Here is a 27,028-nt window from a genome sequence, read left to right on the forward strand (position 1 = left end):
CAGCTGACGTCACCAGACTCTCGCCATGCATTCTACTGCCTCCAGGACACTTTCTATCTGATGAGGCTTCTGCTAATAATGCTGGTCTTTCAGCTGCAGACACTTGTGGGGTGACTTGCCTGAAAGACCTGAGGAGACTGGAGCCTAAGAACCAAAAGGCATCTGTATGGTTGTGTCCAATGGCCAATTGCACGGACAGCTAAGGTCCCATGTGCTCACCAAGGACCCAGTCATGATTTTCAGCCCTGTCCTTTCTGAAACCAAGGCTGGGAATCCAGAACAGCAAGGAGAATAAATCTAGGCTAGAAGATCAGCATGAAGGAAGTAGTATCACGTTCTGAAATCCAGGATCAAAGCCAGAGTAAGATGCCAGATAAGGGTAAACTGAGATGCAGGCAGTTTAGAGCCAGGAAGTAAATGAACTTGACTGAGCAGTCCAGATTCAGGGTGTCGAGTCAGAGCCAGGGCCTGGTTAGGAACTGTGATTGCTCAGGCAGGAGGCAGGTAGCAGCCAGCCTTTTCGCCTGTGCTCAGCTGCACAGTGTCCTTGCTCATACTTATCTAAGAATGAAGGATGGCTCGCCAGAAGTTTGAAAGGGAACTGGATATTCAGCTCCCCTGAAACCCACACACTGTCTGTCCCTTCCTTCAGAATGATGTACGCTGAAAGCAGCAGAAGGACTTTTAAGTACCAGTCAGTCTGTTCTTCCTCTGCTAAAAGCTGCAGTAGTCAAAGGCTCTGGGCCCCAGTAGAAGAACCCAGAGGACAGCCAAACAAAAGCCTGAGCTTCACATAGTCAACTCGACCTTTGCTACCTATATTATACTGCATTTGCCCTCCAGAGACATCTGGTTCCTGAAGAATCTCCAAGAAGTAGAATGACATTTGCCATCATTTATTTTTACATTACCCAAAGGGAGAGAAAGAAAATGGGAAAAGGCTAGGGGCAGAGACTGGCAGGGCAACCATATGCTGATTTGAATGAAGAAAAAGAGTGAAAACAAGAAAGGACTTCATGTGAAATAATGGGGTGCAGACCACTCAATTCAAAATTGACTGTTAAACTTGACACTGGGTTGGGGGGTGGCAATTAGCTTGAGTCTTATAGTCCCAACGGCTGTTCTCCTAAGCCCCAAACATGCTCGAGGTTGGGATAATGGTATGCAATCAGATGTTGAAAGAATAAGTAAAACCAATGTACCAACTAAATATGGATAGTTGTGTGACTTCATCCAAAAGGATTATCTCTTAAAGCAATGTGAATATCAAAAAGCTAACTTCTTTATGTTACACCATTGAAAGAGTTACAGACATACACATACCTATAAAGGAAGAGTTCTCTTAAATACCCACACTTCCTGAAAGCTCTCACTTAAATGTGTGTTTAAAAACGCTAAATGTCTCCCAATAATTTTCAAACGTCACCAGCTTTGGGGGCAGGTCCATGGTGGGTGTCGGGGGGCAGTACGATGGCACACTGCAGACAGCGAAGAGTGGGAAGCAGTGCCCTTCAGGCTTTGAATTTCTTAACATTTAGAGAGCAGTTCATTTTATCACACGGTCTGACCATTTTCTCAAGAGTACGTATGGCTTTCGATTGCTTTTCTAAGGAGTTGCATGTAGTTAAACATTCAGTCTTTCATGTTATTCTCTTTAAAAATGTATTATGTTCTTCAGTTTTCTCCTGAAATATATATATATGAAAATCCTGGAGTGAGGCTTGATTTCTGAAATATACTCCCACAAGTTCACTTCTCCCAAATAATAACTAGTTTTAGAAAAACAAAAAGCAAGTTATAGCATAAAGCATGACTGTAGGTGTTATACAATCCATCGTTTGAAAAAAATATGAGAAGTTATACTTGGTTGTATAAAGAATTCACTTGAAATTTCATCTTGAATTACAGTGTACTTCTGTCCAGCCAAGATGGAGGTGTAGACAGATACGCTTCACTGCCTCTCACAATAAAAAGAAGGACAACAACCAATCTAAAAACAACCAGAACTGCCAGAAAATCAGACTGCATGGAAGTCCAACAACCAAGGAGTTAAAGGAGAAAAAGTCATCCAGATTGGTAGGACGGGTGGATATGGGAAGCCGGGGAGGAGCAGGTGAGGTGCAGCTGCTGGACTGGGATATCCCCCATTCGTGTGTGGATAAGCTGGAAGGAACAACTGGGGAGCGAGACAGATGACACAACCCAGTGTTCCAGCACAGGGAAATAAAGCCTCAAACCTCTGAGTGTAAAAACCTGTGGGGGTTGTGGCAGCGGGAGAAAATCCCAGTCTCACAGGAGAATCTGTTGGAGAGGCCCACAGGATCCTAGAACATACAAAAACCCACCCACCCAGGAATCAGCACCTGAAAGGGCACAATCCATTTGTAGGAGGCAAGGGAAGTGATGGAAAGTGAGGTGAGAGCAGAGCAAACTAGCAAGTGGCATTGTTCCCTCTCTGACCCCTCCCCCACATATAGCGTCACAATACAGCAACATTGCCCCACCCTGGCAAATGCCTAAGGCTTTGCCCCTTACTATGTGACAGAGGTGCTGAGACAAAGAAATATGGGCCAAATGAAAGAACAGGTCAAAACTCCAGTAAAAGAACTAAGTGATGAGGAGATAGGCAACCTATCAGATGCAAAGTGCAAAACACTGGTAATCAGGATGCTCACAGAAATGATTGAATATGGTTGCAAAATAAAGGAAGAAATGAAGGCTATGCTAAGGGAAATAAAGGAAAATATACAGGGAACCAACAGTGAAGGGAAGGAAATCAGGACTCAAATCAACAATTTGGAACAAAAGGAAAAAATAAACATCCAACCAGAACAGAATACAGAAGCAAGAATTCAAAGACATTAGGAGAGGCTTAGGAACCTCTGAGACAACTTTAAATGTTCTAACATCCAAATCATAAGGGTGCCAGAAGGAGAAGAGAAAGAGCAAGAAATTGAAAACTCATTTGAAAACATAATGAAGGAGAACTTCCCTAATCTGGCAAAGGAAATAGACTTCCAAGAAGTCCAGGAAGCTCAGAGAGTCCCAAAAAAGTTGGACCCAAGGAGGAACACACCAAGGCCATCATAATTACATTACCCAACATTAAAGATAAGGAGAGAATCTTAAAAGCAGCAACAGAAAAGGAGACAGTTACCTACAAAGGAGTTCCCACAAGACTATCAGCTGATTTCTCAAAAGAAACCTTGCAGGCAAGAAGGGGCTGGAAAGAAGTTTTTGAAGTCATGAAAGGCAAGGACCTACATCCAAGATTACTCTATCCAGCAAAGCTATCATTTAGAATGGGAGGGCAGATGAAGTGCTTCCCAGATAAGGTAAAGTTAAAGGAGTTCATCATCACCAAGTCTTTATTATATGAAATGTTAAAGGGACTTATCTAATGAAAAGAAGAAGATCAAAAATAAGAACAGAAAAATGACAATAAACTCACAACTATGAACAACTGAACCTAAATGACAAAAACTAGAACAAACAACTAGAACAGGAATAGAATCACAGAAATGTAGATCACTTGGAGAGTTATCAGTGGCGAGGGGCAGAGGGGAGAATGGGGGAAAAGGTACAGGGAATAAGAAGCATAATTGGTAGGCACAAAATAGACAGGGGGACTTTAAGGATAGTACAGGAAATGGAGAAACCAAGGAACTTATATATACGACCCATGGACATGAACTAAGGGGGAGGGGGTTGGAAATGCTGGAGGGAGGGGAGTGCAGGGTGGTGGAGGATAAAAGGGAGAAAAAAATGGGACAACTGTAATAGTATAATCAATAAAATATACTTAAGAAAAGAATATTGAGTGTACTTCTAACTTTAAAATTATAGCACCTTCTGCACAACCACATCAATAATCCATACGATAAAATATATCTTTCCTAAGCTTTTCAATGTTGATTGTCATAGCCATGAACTAATTCCTTTTACTGAAAGAAATGAATACATTTTATAGTAATTTTTAAATGGTTGGTTTAAAATGTCGGAACTATTGGTCCGAGTGCAAAGTTTACTTCAGACTTTAAGATGTCATCCTCACATTCCAAATCTTCCAAAACTGTCCATGTCTGGTCCCCCCACCTGGATTATTCTTGAACTCTCACCCACGTTGTACTCGTGTCCAGCCCAGCTGGCCTCCGTCCTCCGTCCTGCGTCCTGGACTACCACGCTATGTCCCGGACCTCCATCTCAGATCTCACACCCCAAGGTTTTCTGGCTACAGTACCCTTCCTTTTCCTCCCCAAAGTCTCAAAGCCAACCAGCCTCTTAGGGACAGCTCATGTCCTACCCCTTCCAGAACCCTCTTCTAAGCTTCCCATTGGGGCCACTCGCCATGGCATGATGTCTTATACTACAATTTATGGCAATTATTTGGCCTGCCACCATAACAAGATTAAGCTCCCGGGGGACAAGCCATGTCTTACTCTTCCTTTAAGTCCCACAGGTGTCCAACATTTGATTTGGCGGCTGGAAGACCTGAGGTAAAATTCCAGCTCTGTCATTTCATTCATGACTTCCCTGGACTGGCATTGATGGGACACTGAGGAATGTCAGGACCGTGCTCTGATGGGGGTTAAAAGCTGAGTCAGTTATGGCTCCTACTATCAGGGCACCACAGACTAACTTTCATCCCCCTCTCCTAATTTATGTACGAAAGCCCTAACACCCAGGACAGCTGTGTTCAGAGATGGTGGCTCTAAGGAAGTAATTAAGGTTAAAGAGGTCACAAGGGTGGGGCCGGACCCAGTAGGACAGTGTCATTGTAAGAAGAGATGTCAGAGCTTAATGGCGCTCCCTTTCCCTCTGCACGCCAACCCAGGAAAGGCCCTGCGGGGTCAGAGCAGGAAGGCGACCACCTACAAGTCAGGAAGAGAGCTCTCACCACAAGCTAACACTGATGGCACTTTAATCTTAGACTGCCAGCCTCCACAACTGTGGGAAAATACATTTCAGTCGTTTCAGCCCCTTTTATTGTTATGGCAGCCCAAGCGAACTAATATACGAGGTTAAGGACCCCGGGGTTTGCTATAAGAGGCTGATGAGTCGTGTCAGGCAGGCTGTTTTGTGTGCAGGACATGTCTCAGCCGACATTGGGTTGGGGCTGGGATTTCCCCTATAGCTACCTGGAACAGCAAAGCAAGCAAGAAACCAGAAAGAATAGGCCTTCCTGCCAGGCCTCACAGAGACAGCTGAACGGCGGCTGCTCTGGGTCCAAGACATTGGCGGCAACTAGTGTACAGGTTTGGGGCTGATCGGGACAATGAATGACAAGGAAGTCTGAAGCAATTAAGAACATGCTGGGGTGTTTGGAGATTTGCCAAAGAAACAACATGGTACCGAAGATGGAGCAGAAGGCCTAGGCTGCTCTGAGTTCCCTGGGTCCTAGTCCTGGGGGTATACTGGCCATAGCATCATAGAGCATGGAGTGAACAGGGGTAACTGGCCCACACTGTTCTCCCCTTTGGTTTTCTGCCCTCCCTGAGCATCAGTAGTTTATGAGTGATATTCACTGGAGTGGACTCCTCTGCCTTGACATGACTCAGCTTTTCTCTTAGCCTCTGTGTTTTTCATTTTTGTTTTGCTTTTATTACTCCCTCCTGTGCTGAATGAACAACCATCTCCCTATATCTCCAGTTCAAATTCCCAAAAAGGGGAACCTAATTTGGTCTTCAAACCCTCTTTTGGGGCATGCTTTCATGCAGGGCGGCTTGATGGCCTGTAGCTGTAGGCAGGCTGCCCTGGTCTCCCTGGGAGAGACTTCCCCCTCCAAGTGGGTGGTGAGAATTCAGGCACCCAGGCAAGCCTGCCCTGCCTCTGTTGATGGTATGCTCTCGGCTGCAAGTAAGATGTTATCCAAACACAAGGCATGGAAACACTAGGAGATTCTTCTTCTCCCCCCAAAGAAGCCAACAGGTGACAGCCCTATAGCTCAGAGGATCTGTGGCCCCTGAGGACCAGATGCTCATATATTTTCCCTCTGCCAGGTGGCTGGACGGTACTGCAGCAGGTTAATGAAGACAGCACATCTTAAAATTCCCCCAATGGCCCCCAGGAGGCATCTTTATGTGTCGTTAACCAAACGGGATCTAAGTGTGCCACCTCTGAGTGGGAGAGAGGCAACTAGAGTGAGTAGCTGGCATCTGCAATGTTGACAAGGGCTGGTGGGTTCTGATGACAGGTACAGAGTGGCACATTGTGTAGACAAGTGTCTGCTCTAACAAGAAAGCGGGCAACTGCCCCACAGCACAGTAGTACTGTAAGAATTGGCTAAGACACTCTTTGGGATAAGTTACATAACCTCTTTGAGGCTCAGATTCCAAAACGGAAAATTAGAATAATACTTACATCACAGAACTGTTGTAGAGAGTAATATGATAGAATGTATTTGAAAATCTTTACTTTGACATCTGACAGGCAGTAAATACAGATTTGTTTCATCATCCTCATCGCCTACAGAGAAAATACACAATAAATAATTGTTAATAAACAGTGCTTACCTTGAACACATCCTCTCGAATTGTATTATACATTTTTTAAAAAATCTATTTGACATGCAAAATAAAAATGAACATAAATAACTGAAAGGCTGGCATGATAGGAATTAATTTAAAATGCAATTATACCTCATTGTATTTACAAGAAAGCTCGTAACTACATTTAAGCATCCAACACATGTCCCCAGATCATCTGATTAACTGTAGCCACTCTCCCTCAGGCATGGAGCCTCTGAATAATCTCCCATTCCTTCCTGTAAACTGGCTCATTGCTGAATGTTAGGGGATTTTTCTTGTTTTTTAAAATTTTTTGTATGTGTGTGTTTGTCTTGTTTTTTTTTTTTCTTTTTCCTCCCTGTAAGTCTCTGGGACAGCCTAAGGTCATTTCTTATATGAAATAAATCACACTAAATGGCAGTTTTTCATGCAGACACTGTAGTTAAATTCATTTCTCCCACCTGCATTCTTGACAACATAATTGGTGGATGCTTCTCCAGTGGATCCAATTTATTCACATTTGATTTTGAGACTCTTTATCAAATTATCCTAATTACATCACCTTGCATTTGCACTCACGGATCCTTTCCCTGCCAATTATGCAAAAGATGTTAGGTTTTCTTATTTCTCCTCTGACATGTCTCAGACAACCCTGCTCTCTATCCAAGATCCAAGAAGTCTTTCTTTTGTTCCAAATTCATCTCAAAGCCCACCTCCTCCAGAAAACATACCAGCAATGCTGTGATGTCATATCTGCCCCACTAAACTAGACTACTTGAATGTGTAAACTTCAACAGGGCTTAAAAAAAAAAACAATGGACAGTGACAAATGTACAGTCTTTCCCTGGAAGGTAAGCGCTGCCATGCCTGACATCATGCTAGCCTGTGTTAATTCTGTATGTTGCAGCTGGAGGTAGCACCAGGCTCTTGGAGGCTGTAAACAAAGATTTGTACTGACCACACAGATATTGTAAAACAAAGCAAGCGGGACAACTATTAAGGAAAACACTTCTCAAGAAATGGGACCAGGCCCTCTCTGGCCAGGGAATGGCTCCCTTCTGTTGAAGGATTACAGGCTTTATAGGGTCTTTACTTAAGCTTCTGTGCATGTGATTTCCCACAACCCTCCTTGATTGCCCACTCAGGAAGGAAACCACAATGATAATTATTATCAGGGGTGACAAGGTGAATCTCGGAAATGAGGATGCTGACTGATGACAGCTGCAGTGTCTCAGGGTTTCCTATTCTCTCTGCTGCCTCATATACATCTGTGTTGTGCTTGACAATCTCTGAAGTACTTCTTTTTGCACCAATTCTTGTATAGCTAGCCGAGGAGCCTTATAGTAACCACGTGGTACAGGTAAGGTAAATAATAATGTCCCATTTTATAGGTAAGATAACTGACACCCTACAGCAGGGATGTCAGACTCATTTTCACCGGGGTCCACATCAGCCTCGCGGTTGCCTTCAAAGGGCTGAATGTAATGTTAGGACTGTGTACACGTAACTACCCTTAACAGACAAGCGGGGGCTCGGCACTGCTGCCAGGTGGAAACAAGGTGGATGGCCCACAGGCCTTGTGTTTGCCACCTGTGCTCTGCAGGGTTTAGAGACTTACAAAGGTCACACAGCTAGTAGGGCTGAGCGCTGAATGTCCCTGGCATTCTACCATGCAGCCCAGTACCCTTCTTCTGTTTACCCCAGCTGCCTGCCCCCTGTGGTATATGTGTGACACCCCTCACCCCTCATCATGGAAATGTCTACCAAGTCCCCGTACCTCATTGGATTTATTATTTACTTTTCTGACAATGGCTTTTCAGCCACAGAAAGGGTGAGGATCCACAGCTGCATTCTTAATTTTTCCTTTCTGAAGCCCATCATAAGGAGTAGCACTCCCAGATACACACCGCCCTCCTCTTCTGTCTCTCTAATCTCCCTCTGCTTTACTCTTTCTTAGAAGGAGCTGTCATTGGATTTAGAGTTCACCTGAGTAATCCAGGATCTCATCAAGTGATTTCATCTTGAGATCCTTAAGTTAATTACAACCTCAAAGATCCTTTTTCCGAACAAGGGCACATTTACAGGGGGAAAGAACACAGATATATCTTTTGGGGACCACTATCAACTCACTAGAGACGTGGATTATAGAAACAGTATGACATGGTTGCTGACTTCAGGAAGATTGTGAGGGAGTTGAGGAGATAAGGCATACTGTTCAGAGACAATTCTCCAAGGGTCACTCACATTTCTCCACATCTCAAAAGCAAGGCACTTGACTGTTCTTTGTTCGGGACTATGTTTACACGATAATTATATAGCAAATAGCCTTGGAAGAGAGAGACAGTGTCTCTCTTTGGAGCAATGAGCAGACACATTTACTCCCCCTTATTAAAAGCTTGGTTCACCCTCCCTCCCCCAGCCTTGCACACTGTTGATGGGAGTGCAACTCGGTGAAGCTGCTTTGGAAAACAGCATGGTGGTTCCTCAAAATATTAAAAATAGAACTACCACATGACCCAGCAGTTCAACCTCTGTGTATATACCCCGAATTATTGAAAGCAGGGTTACAAACAGATATTTATACACCCATGTTCATGGCAGAATTATTCACAGTTGCCAAGATGTGGAAGCAACCCAAATGTCCATTGTTGGATAAATGGATAAGGAAGATGTAGTATATACATACATACAATAGAATGTTATTCAGCCTTAAAAAAGAAGGAAATTCTGATACATGCTACGACATACATGAACCTTGAGGATATTATGCTGAGTGAAATAAGCCATTCACAAAGGACAAATACTGTATGATTACTGTGCATTGATATAAAGTATCTAGAGTGGTCCAATGCATAGGGATAGAAAGTATAATGTGGTTGCCTGGGACTGGGGGAGGGGAATAGGGGGAGATGTTTAATCCAAACAGTTTCAGTTTTGCAAGATGAAAAGCTCTAAAGATTGCTTATGTGACAATGTGAATATACTTAACACCATTGAACTACACATTTATAAATGGTTAAGATGGTAAATTCTATGTTATGTGTATATTACTATAACTTTTTTTAGAAAGCCAAAGTTATAATAGTTTAAAACAAGACCAATTATACAACTATGGTCTTGGATCTGTAACAGCAGCGGAGTCAGGCAGGTAGGAAATTCCCACGCACCTCTTTCAGCGCCCTGGCAGCCACTCCACGGCACTCCCTTTCCCCAGATAAACCTTGGATCTGAGATTCCAGATGCTGCTGCTTGGTTCCAATCCCCCAAACTCTGGAATTAAACTAGACACAAATATTTTTAGAAGCAGAGTGAGTTTCTATACATGACAATAGGATTTAAGGTCATTTCCAGGTTCATCTGCCAACTTTGACTGCCTTCAAATGATTAACAATGACAAACATTTCTATTATATAATACCTCAATCCAGTATTGAACAGACATCTGGACCAACTCCTTTTCATCTCGGGGAAGAGATGTCCCCTGTTTGCCATTGTTTTCTAGTGTGTAATTGGTTTTGGATGCTCCAATTTTATTTTCCCGGGTTTATTTTTTTCTTATTGTTTTTGAGAGGTTCTCAGTCAAAGCTTCTTAAAAATTCAAATAAATATATGTCTGCTGAGTGTCCTTTGCTTTGCAGTTTAGAAATCTTTTAGAGAACACTTCTGATAGGCTATAGTGACTGATCTAATAGACTTTGTCAGTAACCTACGGGTTACCCAACTCTTCATGTTTATAGGGGTGAGCTACGGGAAACTCATTAATCTGTATTTGCCTTTATCCTCAAGTTTGAAGGCAAAGGCTACATGGGACTTACTACCTCAGAAATAGTTGCAATTTTGAAAGGTAGTATTGAATTTCCTTCATGTTTTGACCCCATTTTGTACTTCTTACAGAGCATCAGTCTGTCATAAAAGGCTGGTGGACCTTGAAATCATTCTGCAATTTTTGTCTTTAGATAACTTCTCTCATTGCACTTTAAGGGTATAGACCCCCTTCTGGGAGAAAAAAGCCACAAAATGCTCCGAATACCTGATGCAAAAAAAATTTCAGGTGGTTTTTAAAAGTCTTATTTCCCTCACTGAGTAGTTTCTGGTGTCTTTCCACTGTCTCTGTAAAACCTTCCATGGCCTGGGGAGACCTTGAACACCACGCATTACAGCAAAGCAAAGGAAAGGCTGCTGTGTACAGAGACCAACAGCAAATAGGAGTCTGAACTTCACCTGCCTTTTATGTGGCAATCCATGGAGCACCTCCTTTGCCACCCACATTTACGGGAAGAGATCATTTCGACCTAGAAAGCCACTGACTTTTGCTTGGAGGTCTAGGTCATGACCTTGACTTGGGGAGGCCCAATGGGTCTGCCTGAAACTGTCCAATCCTCTAGCACAATTCCCCAGCATCATGGACAACATCCCCATTCCTCGCCCCTGCCCCACCCCAAGAGGTCTGAGCCAACAGTCTGCGGTATCCAGCTGTTAGCAACAACTTTGGGTTCTTGTCTCCTGATGTAAAAGAATTTAGACCAAGGACACTGATAAAAGCAAGGGCAAATTTTTTGAGGCTCTGCAGAGGGTGAGAACGCTGAGATAGGGCCCCAGGTTCTGTGCCCCAAATGTGGGGCTTAAGGGTGTTTATGGCTTGGGCACATGGAAGTTGCTGGGGCTAACCAATCAGGCAGTAGGTTAGCAGGCTTTTCCTTCTTCGGAACACTCAGGCGCCCATATGTCAGCAAAGCTAAGCACTCTGAGATTGTGCCCCTCTTATTATGGCATGCAGGAAGGGACTTTCCCCATCCGGTATTGAGTTGGACCCTGTGATTGATGGCTTGGCTTTAGATCTGAAAAACGAACTTAAAAGAATGCAGGGTAGTTTCTGGACCATTGTTTTGTAACTACCTCTTGATAACTGCCATAGTTCTGGCAGGGCTTAACTGGATGGAGCAATTTGTCTGGCAGTTTTGGGGAACATTTTATTCCACCTGTTTCACAGGGAAAACAGGGGCAGTTCCAAAGTTTTTCTGTCAAGAGTTTAGGGCTGTGAGCCTGGTTGGAATGGGATGGGAAAGGCTGGAAGCCCTGTTTTGACTTTGACTTTGATTTGCTACTGTACTGGAAATTTACCTATAGACATACAACGGAATTTTTAAAAAATGTACATGGGGGTTGGGGTGGGGAAGGCTTCTAAAAATCTCTGTCCTTGCCACGTCAGCTCCTGAGTCAAAAATCTCTGCAATGGCGAAAAGTGCTCGCTGACATGTAGAGATGTGAAATCGTGTGACCTGTGATCCAAAAATGAAGACCGCAGGATTTGACGACTGCAGGTTGCGGCATTCAGACACAGGCCCAAGGCCGAGACGCCGGGACGGGCTCGGGTTCTAGGGCTCGCCCCTGGCGCCCGTCCCACAGCTTTTCGCCACAGCCGGCTGGCCTCCCCCACACCGCCCCTCCAGCCCCTGCGCCCCCCGCGGCCGGCAGCGCGCGGACCCCAGCCCCGCCCCCGGCGCGGTGGGCGGGCCCGGGCCTGACTGGAGCCCGGGACGCGGCTCGGAGAAGACGGTGGGCGGCCCTAGAGGGAGCTGCTCGCGCCGCCGTCGCCGCCGCGGCCCCAGTGCCGCCTCCGCAGCCCGCGCCGCCGCGATGGCGGAGGACAGCGAGTCTGCGGCCAGCCAGCAGAGCCTGGAGCTGGACGACCAGGACACTTGCGGGATAGACGGGGACAATGAGGAGGAGACCGAGCACGCCAAGGGGTAGGCGCACGGCACCTCGGGCTCCGCTCGGACGTGGGTCCGGGGTTCGGGAGGCGCCGGGCGGCCGCTCCGAGGGGGCGGGGGTCTCCGCGTGGGTCAGGTCGCGCGGCCGGCGGGCTCAGTGGCGCCAGGGCGGCGAGGCCCCGTGGTGGGCGGGGAGGCCGGAGGCCCCAGTGCGGGGACTGGCGACAAGGCTGTCACCTGCCGTGCGGCCCGCCGGCCCTCGCCTATTCCCGCCCCCGGCCCGGCCCGGCCCGCATGTGACTCGGTGGGGCCGAGGGGAGGCGCAGTCCCCTTCCCTTTATGGCTGCCGGCCTTGTGGGGAGTCGTCGTCCTCTCGTCGCTCCTCGTCGTCCTCTCCTGAAGTACCTCCAAGCCCCCCCACCCCTCCTCCAGCTCCCGCCACCACCGGAAAAAAGGGAAGCTGCCGGCAGGGGAGTGGTTTAGATTTGCCCCTGCTCCTGGGGGCCGGGAGCTGCGGAAAGTTGAGTTAGCCCGGGGGTGGCCCCCGCCCCGAGCCCAGTCGGACTGGGGGCGCCCAGGGGGTCCCGGCCCGGCTGCCCTTGACGACGCGCAGCGTGGCCTCGCCGAGGGCGGCCGCAGAGCGTGTCTGCGAAGCTCGTAAGAGGAGGTCCCATGTCTTGGTTTACTGCGGGTTTGGGGATCCGCTCGCGCAGACCCAGCTTAGAGGGCCGGCTTCTGATCTTCAAGGCCAAGTGGCACGCAGTGCGTTTTCACACCTGAGCGGCTTTCTCCTGCCTTTTCGCGAGCTCCCTCTTCTCCCCCGCAGACTTGACTTGCTTTCAGTTGGAGAAAAGATTGCTTCCGGTTAAGGGTGTTGATAGAAGTTCTCCTTTTAGTGGCAGGGGATGCGGGGGTTATTTTAAATAAAGACTGGCGCCTTTAAAGGAGATGTTCACATTATCCTTTTCCCTGTTGGACTCAAACTATGCAGGCACAGAGCATTTCATGATGCCCCTTAGAAGTGAGATTTTGCAAACCCTGGTGACTGATGAAGAACTGGGTCAGCTTAAAACCATGATACGGAGGCCTTAGTCACAGATGGCTTATTTATTCAGTTCATGCAGATGATTCTTTAAATGACTGGTGATTTGAAGTGTAAATCATTTATATTCTATTTAACGTCAGCTGGAAGATTTATTTAGGAAAGGAACTTTTACTGAGCCTTAATGTGTTATAAAATATTAAAAGATCAAGAAAAAGAAAAGCTGAGTAAATGAATATCCTATTTGTGAGTCACTTTTAAAAGACATTATTTTTGCGGTGAATATTTCAGTGGCAGCTGCCAATACACAGTGCTACAATTCAAGTCTAGAATGCTTTTTTTAAAAAGATAGGAAAGGCAATGCTACAGAAATCTTGAGACTGAGTTTTGTTTATCCAGTGATAGAAATTTTCCTATGATAGATATGTTTTTGAAACAATAACAATAGCCAGAAATGGGCCCAGATTCAAATGTGATAGATTACCCCAAAACTTCAGTGCCCGTCCATTATCTTTCTAGAGAAAACCTAGGACTTTCCCTCCTCCCCTGTAATTTCTGTCTATTTTGCTTTGTTCTTTTGAAGGTTTGGTTAGTACTTCTTCGCTTACACAGTTAAGAATGCCCACAGTACAAAGAATGATCTCTGTGCCCATTGATCTGGGCCTGGTCCCAGCAACCTTGCTATAGGCTGCGTGAAGTTCCCAGATTAGCACCCAAAGTCATCTCCATGCCCTCCTTAGTTTTTAGTTTTGTACATCAGCACATTAAATATATGATAACATGCTCACTCAAAATTTAAGAATGCCCAGTGGACTGAAATGTCTTAACCCAGAGCAGATAACATAGCTCCTAGTGGGAGAGATTGATGTCATGGATTTATTGTAGCCTCTTAAGAAAAAAAAGAGAGTACTAAAAATCCAACTTGCTCTGCTTGTTAGACTGCTTTTTTGGGTTTAAATTTAGATAATATCTGCCAAATTTGGGGCAGTACTTAGGCGGTTTTTTGGCTCGTGCACTGATAATATGGATCAGTATAAGCCTAGATTTTTTTTTTTTCTTAAGTAACTCGTGTGTAATGTGAAAATTGACCCTCCTGCCCTGGCCAGGTGGCTAGGTTGGTTGGAGCGTTGTCCCACACGCCAAAAGTTTGTGGTTCCATCCTGATCAGGGCACATTCCTAAGTTGTGGGTTCCATCCCTGGTCAGGGTGTGCGTGGGAGGCAACCAATCAGTGTTTCTCTATCTGTCATTCTCTCTTTCCCTTCCTCTGTCTGTAAAATCGATGAAGGACGTATCCTTGGGTGAAGATTAAGGGAAAAAATTTTTAATTAAGAAAATTGACTCTCCTTTTCTATACTTAGCTTCTTCATTCTCTACCAGTTTAAATTAAGTGACAAATAAAAAGCCTTTGGAAGAATGTGTAGGTAAACCCTTTACCTTTTAAAGGTCAATTATCACTGAGACAACTAGGTATAGGTCAGTGCACAAAGCAGTAATTTACTAAATAGTATCCTTGTGTCCTGAAACAATTAATTGACCCCCACAATTGAGGATAATGTATTTACTAGTTGTTTCAGACATACCAAGTTAAAACTACAGCATCGGATAAAAGGAAACTAGCACATTAGATTATTTTGCTCCCAGTGTAGATATTACTGTGTATGCTTTTCTTTCATTTTCATAGAATTTTCTTTATGAACTAAAAAGATTATCTCATTTTGTGGGTAATGCTAGAAGTTCATGAATGAAATATGATTTATGTTCATTGAAAGCAATGGCTTATGTATGATAAAGTACTTTCATCTCACTCTCTTTAGATCTTATTTTTCAGAATTCTTATATGTTTGAAGATGCCTTTCGTTTGCTCTCACGAGTAAGCCACAGTCTGGTGTGCATGTAATTCTATGATAATCATTTTTCTTCAATCTCCATAAAATTGTTTTATTATCTTCTAGCATTTAGTGGCACAGATGTTGTTTCTTTGCCAATCTGCTTCTATTTCTTATATGGGAAACCTTATTCTTTTTTTTGTTTGGCCATGTTTTTAATCGAAGCCTCTAGGATTTTCTCTCTGTCTTTCTGTAACCCAAGGGTTTCCACATCCTTTTACCTTCTAGGATTATTCTTTTCTTTAATAGATAAACAAATTGACTCGGATCATAAATATGGGTGAGGATTTCTTGGGGACTGAGGTTTTCATGGTCCTCTGGCACATCCAGGCAACTGCCAGCTCCTCCATCACTAGCTCTAATGTTTTGGGCCCCTTTAGTACTTCTCCTTAAACACTTGACCCTGGCTAATACAGTTAGCTGTCATTCACCTCTAGAACCACTAATATAAAGCATTTGCTTGTGCACATCATTTATGGATACTTTTGTAAATAATGAGGGAGTGTTTGATTATAACATAGGGCAGAAAACAACTTCAAGTTCAATGCCAGACATCATTGTTCACCAAAGGCATTTATTACTGCCTGTGTTCCTCTGTGGACCATCATTTCCTGTAGTTCTTCTTGGGAGTCCTCTCTCCTTCTGAGAGTAGTCTCTTAATTGTCCAAAACACTGCTCTTTTCTCCAAAAAATTGAAGTGACTCTCTGTGCAGTATGTTGTTACTTCTGTGCACTGTTGAGATTGGCTGTGAGAACTCCGCCTCTTCACCAAATTCAGGGTCCAGCTCCACTGTCCTTTCTTTTATGAAGCCTTCCATGGTCATTATAACCAAAGGCCCTCTAGCTTTTACTGAGTGTATCCTTCACATGTCGCCTTTCCACCACATTCCCCTGCCCCCATCTCCCCAGTCATCTTCTGAGGCAGACCATTGTTTTACTGCAAAAGAATCTGTGACTCATAGAGATAAGTGACTTGTCCAGGGTCATGGTCACATGGCTGGTAAGTGGGCAACATGGTTCTTTATGTCCATTGTTGAAGATGTGTGTGTAACATTGTCTACAAACTGACTCAAATTAAAGAAGGTTTTATTTTAAACTTGCAGTAGGTTACCTCAAAATAAAGTATGGCAGAACTATATTAGAATTAAAATTGAGAATCAGCAGTTCACAAATTCAGGGTCTACCTATCTCTCTAGACTTCTTCCTTCAGTTAGTCAGGTACTAACTGCCTGAAGACTCTGTGTCTTGGTGGACATTCTGCAGGAAGGATCTCATTGGGTTCTGGACAGCAAGGCTTGGTCCAGTCAGCTGTGGGAGAAGGTGGGAAGGTGGAGAGAGGGGTTCTCACGTGGTACACAAAGGCCACTTCGGGCCACACCTTTAGTAAAGTCTGCAGTCAAAGAAGTTATCACAGAAGGAGACAGTAACCAAGGCCGGCACCTCAGAACTTGAGTCTTTGTCTGCCTGTCTGCCTGCAGGTAGACTGAGCACAGAGACAGCACTTGAAGTCTCCCGTCCTTGAGATAGCTGGTATTATTAAGTTGGCCAAAAAGTTGTTTAGTTTTTCTGTACCAGGGCTCCAGCAGTACTTAGTTGTTTTTAAGTTCATTTGAAACAATTTTGTTAGATTGTATTGTGACAGCTATCATATCATCGTGCACTTTTTTAAAAAAAATCAAAATTGGTGAATTTTTGTGCAGCCACTTTAATATTGAAGATGGAAAAAATATACAACGTTTTTGGCATATTATGTTTTATTATTTCAAGAAAGGTAGAAACACAATTGAAATGCAGAAGAAAGATTTGTGCAGTGTATGGAGAAGGTGCTGTGATGCTGTGACTGATTGAATGTGTCAAAAGTGGTTTGTGGAGTTTCTTGGTACTGTTGACATTTTGGCCGAATAATTCTTTGCTGTGGGGCTGTCTTATGCTTTGGAAGATGCTTAGCGGCACCTCTGGCCTCTACCCACTAGAAACCAATAGAGGGAGATAGCCGGCATACTCAAAATATCCACATCAGTAAAGTTACTGGTGAAAATAAAAAATGTGTCCTTTTTAAATTTTTATGGAAAAAAACATGGGCTTTTAGGCCAGTCCAATACATTGTACACATTGGTAGCTTAATAAAGGTTTATTGAATGTATTCCAGGTGTTCTTAGTCCCTGTTGACAAATTAATTTCTACTTAAAACAATTTTCCCTATGGGCATTAGAAATATTAATATATGAATGATTTCTTTTTCTAATTCTAGTTGAAAGGACTTGGACTGTAGAGGTTTTGGTGGCATGTGTCCATGCTGTACAGGGTCCAATGTGGTAAAATAACAGCTAATTTTTTGAAGTACTGGTTGGTGCATCCTGCTTTGTACAGTTTTCGTTACTGCATCATTACAACAGATGAGGAGACTGAGGCTAAATAATTTATGCAGGCCACACCTCGGATTCAAACTGAGGTCTCGGGCCCCTCACTGACTGGGAACTTTTGCCTTTTCGGTAAACTGCATGGTCTCATGGACCATAAATAAACAAAATAATTTGTTTGATAATGTTTAAAGGTTATTTTTCCATAACTCCTAGATTACAGATTACCAACCCGAGTGCCTCTGGAGTCAAAATTCACCAGTGTAATGGGTACACTAATGTCAATGAATTTTTAAAAAATTGAATACATTTACTTGTTTAAAAATATATTGCAGCTTGATTACTGAGAACCCTTATAAGTGTCTCTTCAAGTCTCTGAAACGATTATTTATTTTTTTAATCCTCACCTGAAGGATATGTTCACTGATTTTTAGAGAGAGAGAGAGAGAGGCATCAACTGGTTGCCTCCCATAGGAATGCCCCAACCAGGGATCGAACCCTCAACCTTTTGGTGCACAGGGATGATGCTCCAATCAATGGAGCCACCCGGTCAGGGCTAAAGGATTACTTTTAATTTCAGCATCAATACAGTTTGCATTGAGATCTTTTTTCTTTTCTTTTTCTCTCACGGCTGTCTCATCTCCTTTCAATAAGGGTTAGTAGCTGCCCCAGTGTGGCCTTATACATATCAGCGTCTTTTTCCAGGTGCCCTCATAACTCTACCCTCTAGCACCGCAGTCGGTCAGGCCTCCACAGAGTCGGTTTCCTGTAAGGGGCAGCAGACCGCCTGCAGAATGTGGTGTGAGCGTCTCTGGATGACGGCACTGTTGGAGGAAACCTGTGCAGCAAGCAGGGACCAGCTCTCCTGCCCGGTCTGTTTATTAGCACTTGAGATGGGCAGGCAGTGTTTTTCTTTTCTTTTTAAATTTTATTTTTCAATTACAGTTGACATTCAATATTATTTTATATTAGTCTCAGGTTTAGTGCAGCATAGTGGTTAGACAGTCATATACTTTACAAAGTGATACCCCTGACATTTCACATGCGCACCTGTCTTACAGTATTATTGAGTTATGACAGTATTACAGAGTGCTTTCATGGCTGCCCGGAGCCCTGTAATTCAGTGACGTGTCATGCTCTCCCAGCCGCAGGAGGAAATCCAGTGCAAAGGTGATCTGGTGGGTGTCCCTTACTGACGTGGGATTTTAACTTCAATAGTTTCTGTTTTGTTAGCACATCATGCTTCTGTTACTGGTTTAGTACACACATCACAGAAATACGGGCCCTTTATTCCCACTGCTGTCTTCACTCAGTGTTCAAGCTCTGGTAGTACTTTCCGAGAGAAAGATCGTGATTCAGTTAATATGATAATTTCCCATAGTTTTTGCAAAAGCATACCATTATTAATATAGAATGTTACACTGTATCATCAAGGAAAAAGCAGTGCCGTGGTGTATGTTCACTTGTACATTTTCCTATTCACATGTGTTTACAAAAATGGAAAAAGGCCCTATCTATTGTCCTGGAAGTCCTGTGAGTCTATACCTTGAACTTCTTTCCAAGACAGTGCAAAGCCCTCCCCTGATCATGTGACATTACTGGCCAGTCCATCTCGTGGCTCTACAGAGAGGATCATCATTTGTTTAGGCCATTATTGTTGGGTCCCTTCTCCAAAGCAGTGCCATTTTTTCCTGGAACATGAGATGTCTTTCTCCTCCCTCCCACTGGCTGGAGTGTACATGGGGTGGGAAGTCATCTGGGGCCAGGTGAGCCCAGCAGACATCCTGGGGATGGCCGAGAACAAAGTAAAGGGAGCCTGGCCCATCTTCCTCCTGTCAAACCCTTCCCCTCTCCCCTTCCCCACCCAGTGAGGGAAGCTGAAACTTTCCCATGATACAGAATTGAAATTGAGCTCCTGTGTCAGATGCTACAGTGATTTTGGGACTCTACCCAACACAGCCCGACCGGACCTGTATGCTAACTAATATTACATCTGTATATTAGCTTTGGCTTTGTAAATGCCTTAACTTATTAATTATTTAGTATTTTGAATAGATAGTTTGAGCCTATGGTACAAAATTCAAAAGGCACAAAAGAGTATCCAGTACAAAGTAAGTCTCATTCTCTCAGCACTGAGATTCCCTCCTGTAAGCAGCTACCCTTGCCAGTTTCTGGCTGTCCTTCTGGTGGTATTCTGTACACGTGTGTACGCACACTTGTGTGTGCACGTGCTTTCCCTGACGATGGTAGCATGCCGTTCCATTGCTGCTCCTCAGTTTTTTACTTAACAGTATATATTGGAAGTCACTATATATGTCAAACTACATAAATAAACCTCATTTTTTAAAAGGATCTATGTTTCGATATTGAATGGTTGTACTGTTATTTTTAATCTCCCCTGATAATAGATCATGAGGTTATTTCCATTATTTTGTGCTAACAAACAGTGCTGAAATTAATATCCTTGAATATATAACACTTCTCCAGAATACTTTTTTATTTCAGAATATTTCTTAATATTTTAAAACCTTTTTCAGCTAAGAAGTTTTAGGGAGGCAGGAACCTCTGTCACTAACCTTCAGTTTGATTTTAGAACAGTCACTTACCCTCTCTGGGCAAGTGTGTCTTCACTGGTGAATTGAAGAGTTTGTCTCTCAAAGTCTTACAATTTAACAAGTACATACTTTGTCCCGGGCCTGGTCCCTACCCTCAGGGATAACAGAGGCCAGGAAGAAACTGAGTTGAAGGGTCAGTACTGCACAGGCCTGTGGTGGACCGTATACCTTGTGCCTCCGGCGCCCACCATGCCCCCTTGCTCTTCGCGGGTTAATTTTCTGCTGCCACAGCCTGAGGGTAAGAGGGAAAAGGTAAGTGTTGGCAAAAGAGAGACCCCATTCCTGCCTTCTCTCCTGGGTTGTCCCAACTCTAAGCTGTCCTTGTAGGCACCATCAGTTTTTCCTTTTCTCTGAGCTCTGGGATGTTTCTGTCCTTGTCTCTTTCCTCTACTGTCCCGAAGCAGATGATGACCTTTATCTCTCTTCTGGATTCGTGAGGTCATTTTCTTCTGTGTTTGAGAACATCACATGCACCTTTGAGATTGCTGGTGAGAAGTGCCCTTTGCAGAGTCTCACCTTTGCCTCCTGTTTTCTGGCTCATTTCTGGCCTTTGTTCTTGGTCACATGTCACAGACTTATCTCTCAGCCCTTCTACTCAATGGCACTATCCTGTTTTCTCTATTGTAGTCATTCTTTGCCCCTGAGCCATCTGTCCCTGGAATCCCTTGGCCTGCATGTGCCAGGGATCTGTTCCAGGTTCGGACTGACCATTGTCTCGCTGCTGTCGCAGCCTTACTGCTCCTCCTCACAGACTGACCGCCTAAGACGGCAGTTTTCCATTACCATTCACAGCTTGCCCCCACTTCCTCACAAGATTTTTCTGGGAGGTAAAGCATAATTGTTTGCCACACTTTGTAACAACAAGAATTTTAAACTAATATGCAGCATTCCTTTAATGAAATAATTGACTACATCCATGGTCAGCATTGGGATGTAGAAAAGAGGAAGGAATTAAAATTAGATATGCAAGGGAATTTAGAAATAGAAATGTAATTTGAAAAGCACAGGAAATTATTAACTTTGCTGACACAAATTAATATTATTGAATATAAAATACTAATACAATACTGAAATGAGTCTCTGCTAGAAAAAAGATTTTTGTGACTTACTATCTTGTCTTGATAAACTCTGAAAGGCCCAGAAGTGACAAAGCCATATAAGTAGGAGCTAGTGTATGTCAGCTATTCCATCAGAAAAAAAATTTGTGAGCACGGGTGATTAAAGGTGTAAGAAATAGGGTGATTTCTTACTAATTTGGACTATCATGAAGGATATACTCTGCCAAGTCCCTCAAGCTTTTTTTTTTTAATTGATTTTTCTACTTTCCTGTTTATCATTTCATCTTTAGGAACAGTTTTACCTAAGAGGCACAGAAGTAAGCCTTTAAGAAATTTATTTGTTAGGTAGCCAAACAATTTGTATTCAGTCTTTCAATTATATGTAATGATCTGAAAGATACATAAAACATCATTTTAGCATTTTAAATGTCCTCCTTTATTTTGATCTTGGACAATCTGCAAAGACAGGTCTTACTTCACAAATTAAACTTCACACTAGACTAGTTTCTGGCCAGTGAATCTTGATTAAATTTTATTATTTAAATGTTAACTCTTTAGAATTGGGATTTTTGGGGTAGGGGAACCAAATTTGTTTGCTGATAATACAATAATTATGGAAAGAGAAGTCTAATGAGATGTAACATATTTTCCCACATTAGATGATGGTAAGAGTAGAAAGAATTGAAACAACTCCGTGTCTCGGAGAGGGGGATTAGTTACCAAAGCGCAGAGCAGAAGCTAGCCTGGGTCATCGGCATTCTGCGCCAGCCAGGCCTGCACTGCGCCCAGGGCTTCTGGTTTAGCCACTTGCCGGGAGCAGTCACCCCTGCTGCTGACACCCATGTAAACACTGCAGTGGTTGGCTGGGCCCACTGTAACTGCCCAATGCTTCGGCCTCAGTAGCTGCAGCCACCTACCTCCTTGGTTGATCTTTATAATGATAAAAGTCATTATTGAGTTCCGCCCCTCACTGGCCATAAACTTTGGGGGAGCTTTGACCTCTGAGACTTCCAAGGACTTCTTTAGGCCTTTCTGCTTTGGCCAGAGATGGTGAGGCTTTGAAGAGACTCTGACAGATGTTTTCTACGTCAATCCTAAGAGGATAAGGACTTGTTGAGAAGGAGATGAAGCTACCTAACCAGTGAGACAGTTGAAGTCTTACTTTAGGTTAGGCAACACTGAAGCCAGATGCTGGCAGGTGGACAGTTTGCTTCTTGCTCTGGGTTGTGCATTACACTTGGGGAGAAGAAGGCTGAAGAAGCTGTTACTGGAATCGCATAGATGAGCCACTGACAAGAAACAGACTCACTCATATAATGTCTTCAAGAACCTGAACTGCAGGTGGAATCCATTATTGAACTGGGTGGCCACATGATCAACTTGTGTAAGATGGGTGCCCTGACCCAGCATGAGGTCAGGCTTGCGGCTAGTACGTGGGAGAGTTTGGCTCTGTCTTGGCTGACTTCCATAGCTGTGTGTGAATTCTCTTCCATCAGCAGGGCACTGTGGTGTGCCTTTGAGTTATCTCAGCTGTTTTCCATAAACTGCACCAAAACCTTCTCATGTTTTCTCCCTTGGAGTGCCTTTCCCTCTAGTAAAGTGACTTGGTTTTCCAAACACACACACACACACACACACACACATACACAGAGTAATAAAGATCTGCTATAATTCAATACAAGACAAGAGGCTAATACAAATTTGTCAATGATCCTAGATAGGCAGTTCATAAAAGAAGACCTAAAAATTGCTAATAAATATCTAAAAAGATGTTCAGCCAGTGGAAATGCATAAACAATAGTAGAGTGTAGGAATTACATGGCTTCTGAAGCCAGGTTGGCTGGATCAAGTCCTGGCTCTGCCATTATTTGCCATGTGACCTTCACAAGTTACGTAACCTCTATATTTCAGTTTCCGCTTCTATAAAATGGAAATGATCATAACAGAGGACATACCGCATAAAGTTGTTGTGACAGTTTACAGAGCTGATGTGTGTGAGGTGCACAGTACAGTGCCTGGCATGTCACGTGCTACATGTTAGCTGCTATGACCATGGCAGTGATGATGCTGGTGATGGTGGCAGTGCCAGCTTGTTCTCCAGAGTGGTTACATCAGCTTACATTTCACCAGCAGTATATGAATGTTCCCTTTCCTCACATTTTTCTGGTAGCATTAGACTTCAAAATGTTTGGCAAATAAGTGGATAAAAAGTAGAATCTGAGATATTTTCATTTTCCTTACTGCTGGTGAGGTTGAGCATCTTTTCATAAGTTCATTGGCTGTTAGTTTCCTCTATTGCAAGTTGCTTATTCATATCCTCAGTCCATTCTTCTGTCAATCTCTTGTCTTTTTATTGATTTTTTACATTGATTTCTCGTTCATCCAGCAAATATCTATTGAGGACTTTTTATATGTTAGACCCTGTTTTAAGTGCTGAGAATACAATGGAAAATGTTGTTTTATGGATCTTACATTCTAGTTAGAGGCAGACAAATGAATAAATAATACATTTTTAGCTAACCATAGTTATATGAAGAAAAGTAGAGCAGATTATTTATAATAATATCTAACATTTATCGTGTGATTTCTATGTGCCAACTACTAATACTGATGTATTAAGTCATCCTCACAATTTTTATAACACTGTTTATTGAAAACATCATCCTTTTACAGGTATGGAAACAGAGGCACGGATAGGTTAACTAATAGGCTCTAAGTCACACAGCTAGGAAGTAGCAGAGCCAGGATTCAAAACCAGGTGGTCAGACTCTAGCTAATGCCTGCAGTCCTGGTCAGGATATTGTGTTGCCCCTCTATGCTGCACTGGAGACAGAATGTGAAGGGGAAAGAGCTTCTTATATATTCTGACTAGTAACACTTTATCATATGTTTTTTAAAAAACTCTTGCCTCATTCTGTAGCTTTAAAATTTTGTTTATAATCACTTTGCCACAAAATGCTTAACTTTGATGTAGTTGGGTTATCCCCTTTTAGCTGTTGGTTTATACCCTGGGTCCTTGGTTAAGCAATTCTTTCCTTCACTGACATTATGAAGTCATTTTCCTATTCTTTCAGTTATCCATTCAACAGATATTTACCTCAGCATCTACTATGTGCCAGACACTGTTCTAGGCACTGGATAGATGTTAACTGAAGCAACTAAAGTCACTGCCTTCAGTCTTAAGGTTTTGTTTTCCAAGTTTGGGTTTGTAACTCCTTTGAATTTGTTTTTGTCATTTATGGGAAGTAGCAAACTGATTCAATTTTTCTCCATATAGGAAGTCAGTTTTTCTGATACTATTTATTGAAAAGTTCATTTTTCACCACCGATTTACAATGCAATTGTTATTATATCTCAAGTCCCTGTATACCATGGGCTGTTACTGGGCCGTCTGTGCTGTTTCCCTGATCTGTTTGTTTATTCCTGAGCTCAGTTGTATTTTAATAATGTTTTAGTTGCAAAAGTGTTGTGATCATCATAGACAATTTAGAAAATGCATAAAAATAAAATGAAGATTGAAATTACCTATAATCCCACCATTTTCTATGCAGGAAACTGGAAATCAAGGGGGAAAATTGTAAAATAATTATAACATCAGACTACTAATGGTTCTTGTGGGGAGGAGCTCAGTGATCTCCCTGGTGGAATCCTATCACATCTAAACTTGTTTCTTACCTTAGGCATTCACATGCCATAAATCAAGTAGGCATGTCACCCTTAAAATTAATGTATTAGTTATGATAGACTAAGCTGCTATAACAAGTAGACCCTAATGTGTAATTGCTCTGCACAATAGAGGTTTTCTTCTTATTCACGGGACAGCCCTGGGCCAGGTGTTCAGAGGGATGGCCAGGGAACTTCCCTTCGTTCTGTCAGTCAGAGTCTAGCTGTCCCCATCATGTGGCTGTGCTCTCCTCTAGCATCTCACCCTGCACCTGCATCAGGTCAGCTCAGGGAAGGAGTATGTGGAGGAGCACGCCCAGGAGGGTCTCTGGGCCAGCAAAGGGGCAGACATCACTTTTACTCCTGTTCCACTGGCCATCACTCAGTCATTGGCCACACCTCAGTGCGAGGAGCTGGGAAGTGCTGTCTCGCTGTGAGCTAGGGAGAACGGGAGAGAGAGGGATTTGGGGCGCAGCCAGTAGTCTCTGCCTCTCTCGTTTCTCCTGGAGCAACTCTAACATGTTCACACTTTATTATAAAATGTGTTTTTTGCTCATTCCATTAAGCCTTCTCTATAGAGTCCTTGAATACTTCTTTGAAAGGATTTGCTGGATGTGCTTATTGAATATTTGACATCTGCATGGCTAAGAAGCGGTTTATGGTTTACACTTGGGGTTTGAATATGCCAGAGATTCTCTCCAGACACAGACCGAAGTATCTGTCCTTTCTGGGGTAGCAAAATTCAGAGGCTTTCAATGTGGATTTTTCATATGAATTCTTGGGGAAACGGGAAATGGAATGCCTGTTCTTAAAGTGCCAATAGAAATCTATAAAAGGGCTGCATAATATCCATGGCTAACCTTCTGTAATTCAGTAACCAGACTTAAGTACTGGGGGTCTGAGTCAATTTTTCTTCGTCGGATTTCCAAAAAGAATCTTCACAAGCAGGTATTTTCCTTTATTGTCCTGAGGCCTTAACAACATCTTTTCACCCCCAGAGACAAGAATTTCATTTCCCAATTTTTTAAACAGCTTTGTTGATGTATAATTCACATACTGTACAATTCAGTGGTGTTTAGTATATTCACTGAGTGTGCAGCCATCACCACAGCCAACTTTGGAACATCTGTATTGTCCCCAGAAGAAACCCTGCATCGCTTAGCTGACACCTTCCAACCCCCTTCATCCTCTCAGCCCTTAGCAACTGCTAATCTATTTTCTATTTCTATAGATTTGCCGAGTCTGGAATTTTTATATAAATGAAAGAATATACTGCGTGTCCTTTGTGATTAGCTTCTTCCACTTAGCGTAGTGTTTCCGAGGTTCATCCACGTTGCAGCGTGCATCCGGACTTTGTTTTGTCTGCTCAGTAACACGCTGCTGTATGGATGCACCGTATTTTCTTTACTCACCAGTTGATGGACGGTGGTTTCCACTTTGTGTCTGTTATGAGTAATGCTGCTTTGGATATATGTGTACAGATTTCTGTGTGGATATATGTTCATTTCTCTTGGCTGTATATTCTTGGCTGTGGAATTGCTGGGTCACATTGTAACTCTGTTTAACATGTTGAAGAACTGACAGACTGTTGAAAGTGCTTACTTGCCCCATTTTATATTCCCACCACATCTTCACCAAAAAAAATAATAAATTACCTTTTTTGATTATAGTTATCCTAATGAGTGTGAGGTGGTGCATCTGTCAGCTCTCATTCTCAAAATCTCTTCTCCCTGAGGCTTCTGGGGAATGGAAAGTAGCTCTGGCTTAAGGGTTGGGCAGCTCTGCTTCACATCATTGTGTAAATACCATCAGATATGACTGGGAGTTTGGAGCAGGGAATGGCTGATTTACTGCCAATTTCTGCTGGTCCCTGTCAATTTATATTTGAGAGGGAAAAATAAAACTTTGACAAACTCGAGTTAACAAAAATGATTCTAGTTTCTTCATTATACCTAAATAATATAGCACAATTTTAACAATACCATTGGTACATACTATTAATTACCTACCAAAATTTACCTTAACAGAAAACTTCTTTTTTTTTTACATTTTAATTTTGTACTGTTATTCAATTACAGTTGTGTGCCTTTTCTCCCCCTCCCTCCCCCACCTCCACCCTCCCCCTTGATTTTGTCCATGTGTCCTTTATAATAGTTCCTGTAACAGAAAACTTCTTTTCACAAGTG

At 43.2% G+C, this 27,028-nt stretch overlaps 1 protein-coding gene across 4 annotated transcripts in view; it reads left to right on the top strand.

Moving 5' to 3' along the window:
* The first annotated feature begins 12,035 nt into the window (after positions 1–12,035).
* NMT2 (N-myristoyltransferase 2) overlaps positions 12,036–27,028 on the top strand; it is a 70,794-nt gene continuing 55,801 nt past the window's right edge. For 2 of the 4 annotated variants that reach the window (XM_053922684.1, XM_071221277.1), the window contains exon 1: positions 12,037–12,252. In XM_053922684.1, the coding sequence (XP_053778659.1) occupies positions 12,143–12,252 (110 nt within the window). In that variant the 5' untranslated portion in view covers positions 12,037–12,142. Of the gene's footprint in view, positions 12,253–27,028 lie in introns of all 4 variants that reach the window. The other 2 variants (XM_053922685.1, XM_024580127.4) reach the window with 2 other exon arrangements.

This window comes from Desmodus rotundus, chromosome 4, assembly GCF_022682495.2.
Source record: "Desmodus rotundus isolate HL8 chromosome 4, HLdesRot8A.1, whole genome shotgun sequence".
Taxonomy (NCBI): Eukaryota; Metazoa; Chordata; class Mammalia; order Chiroptera; family Phyllostomidae; genus Desmodus; species Desmodus rotundus.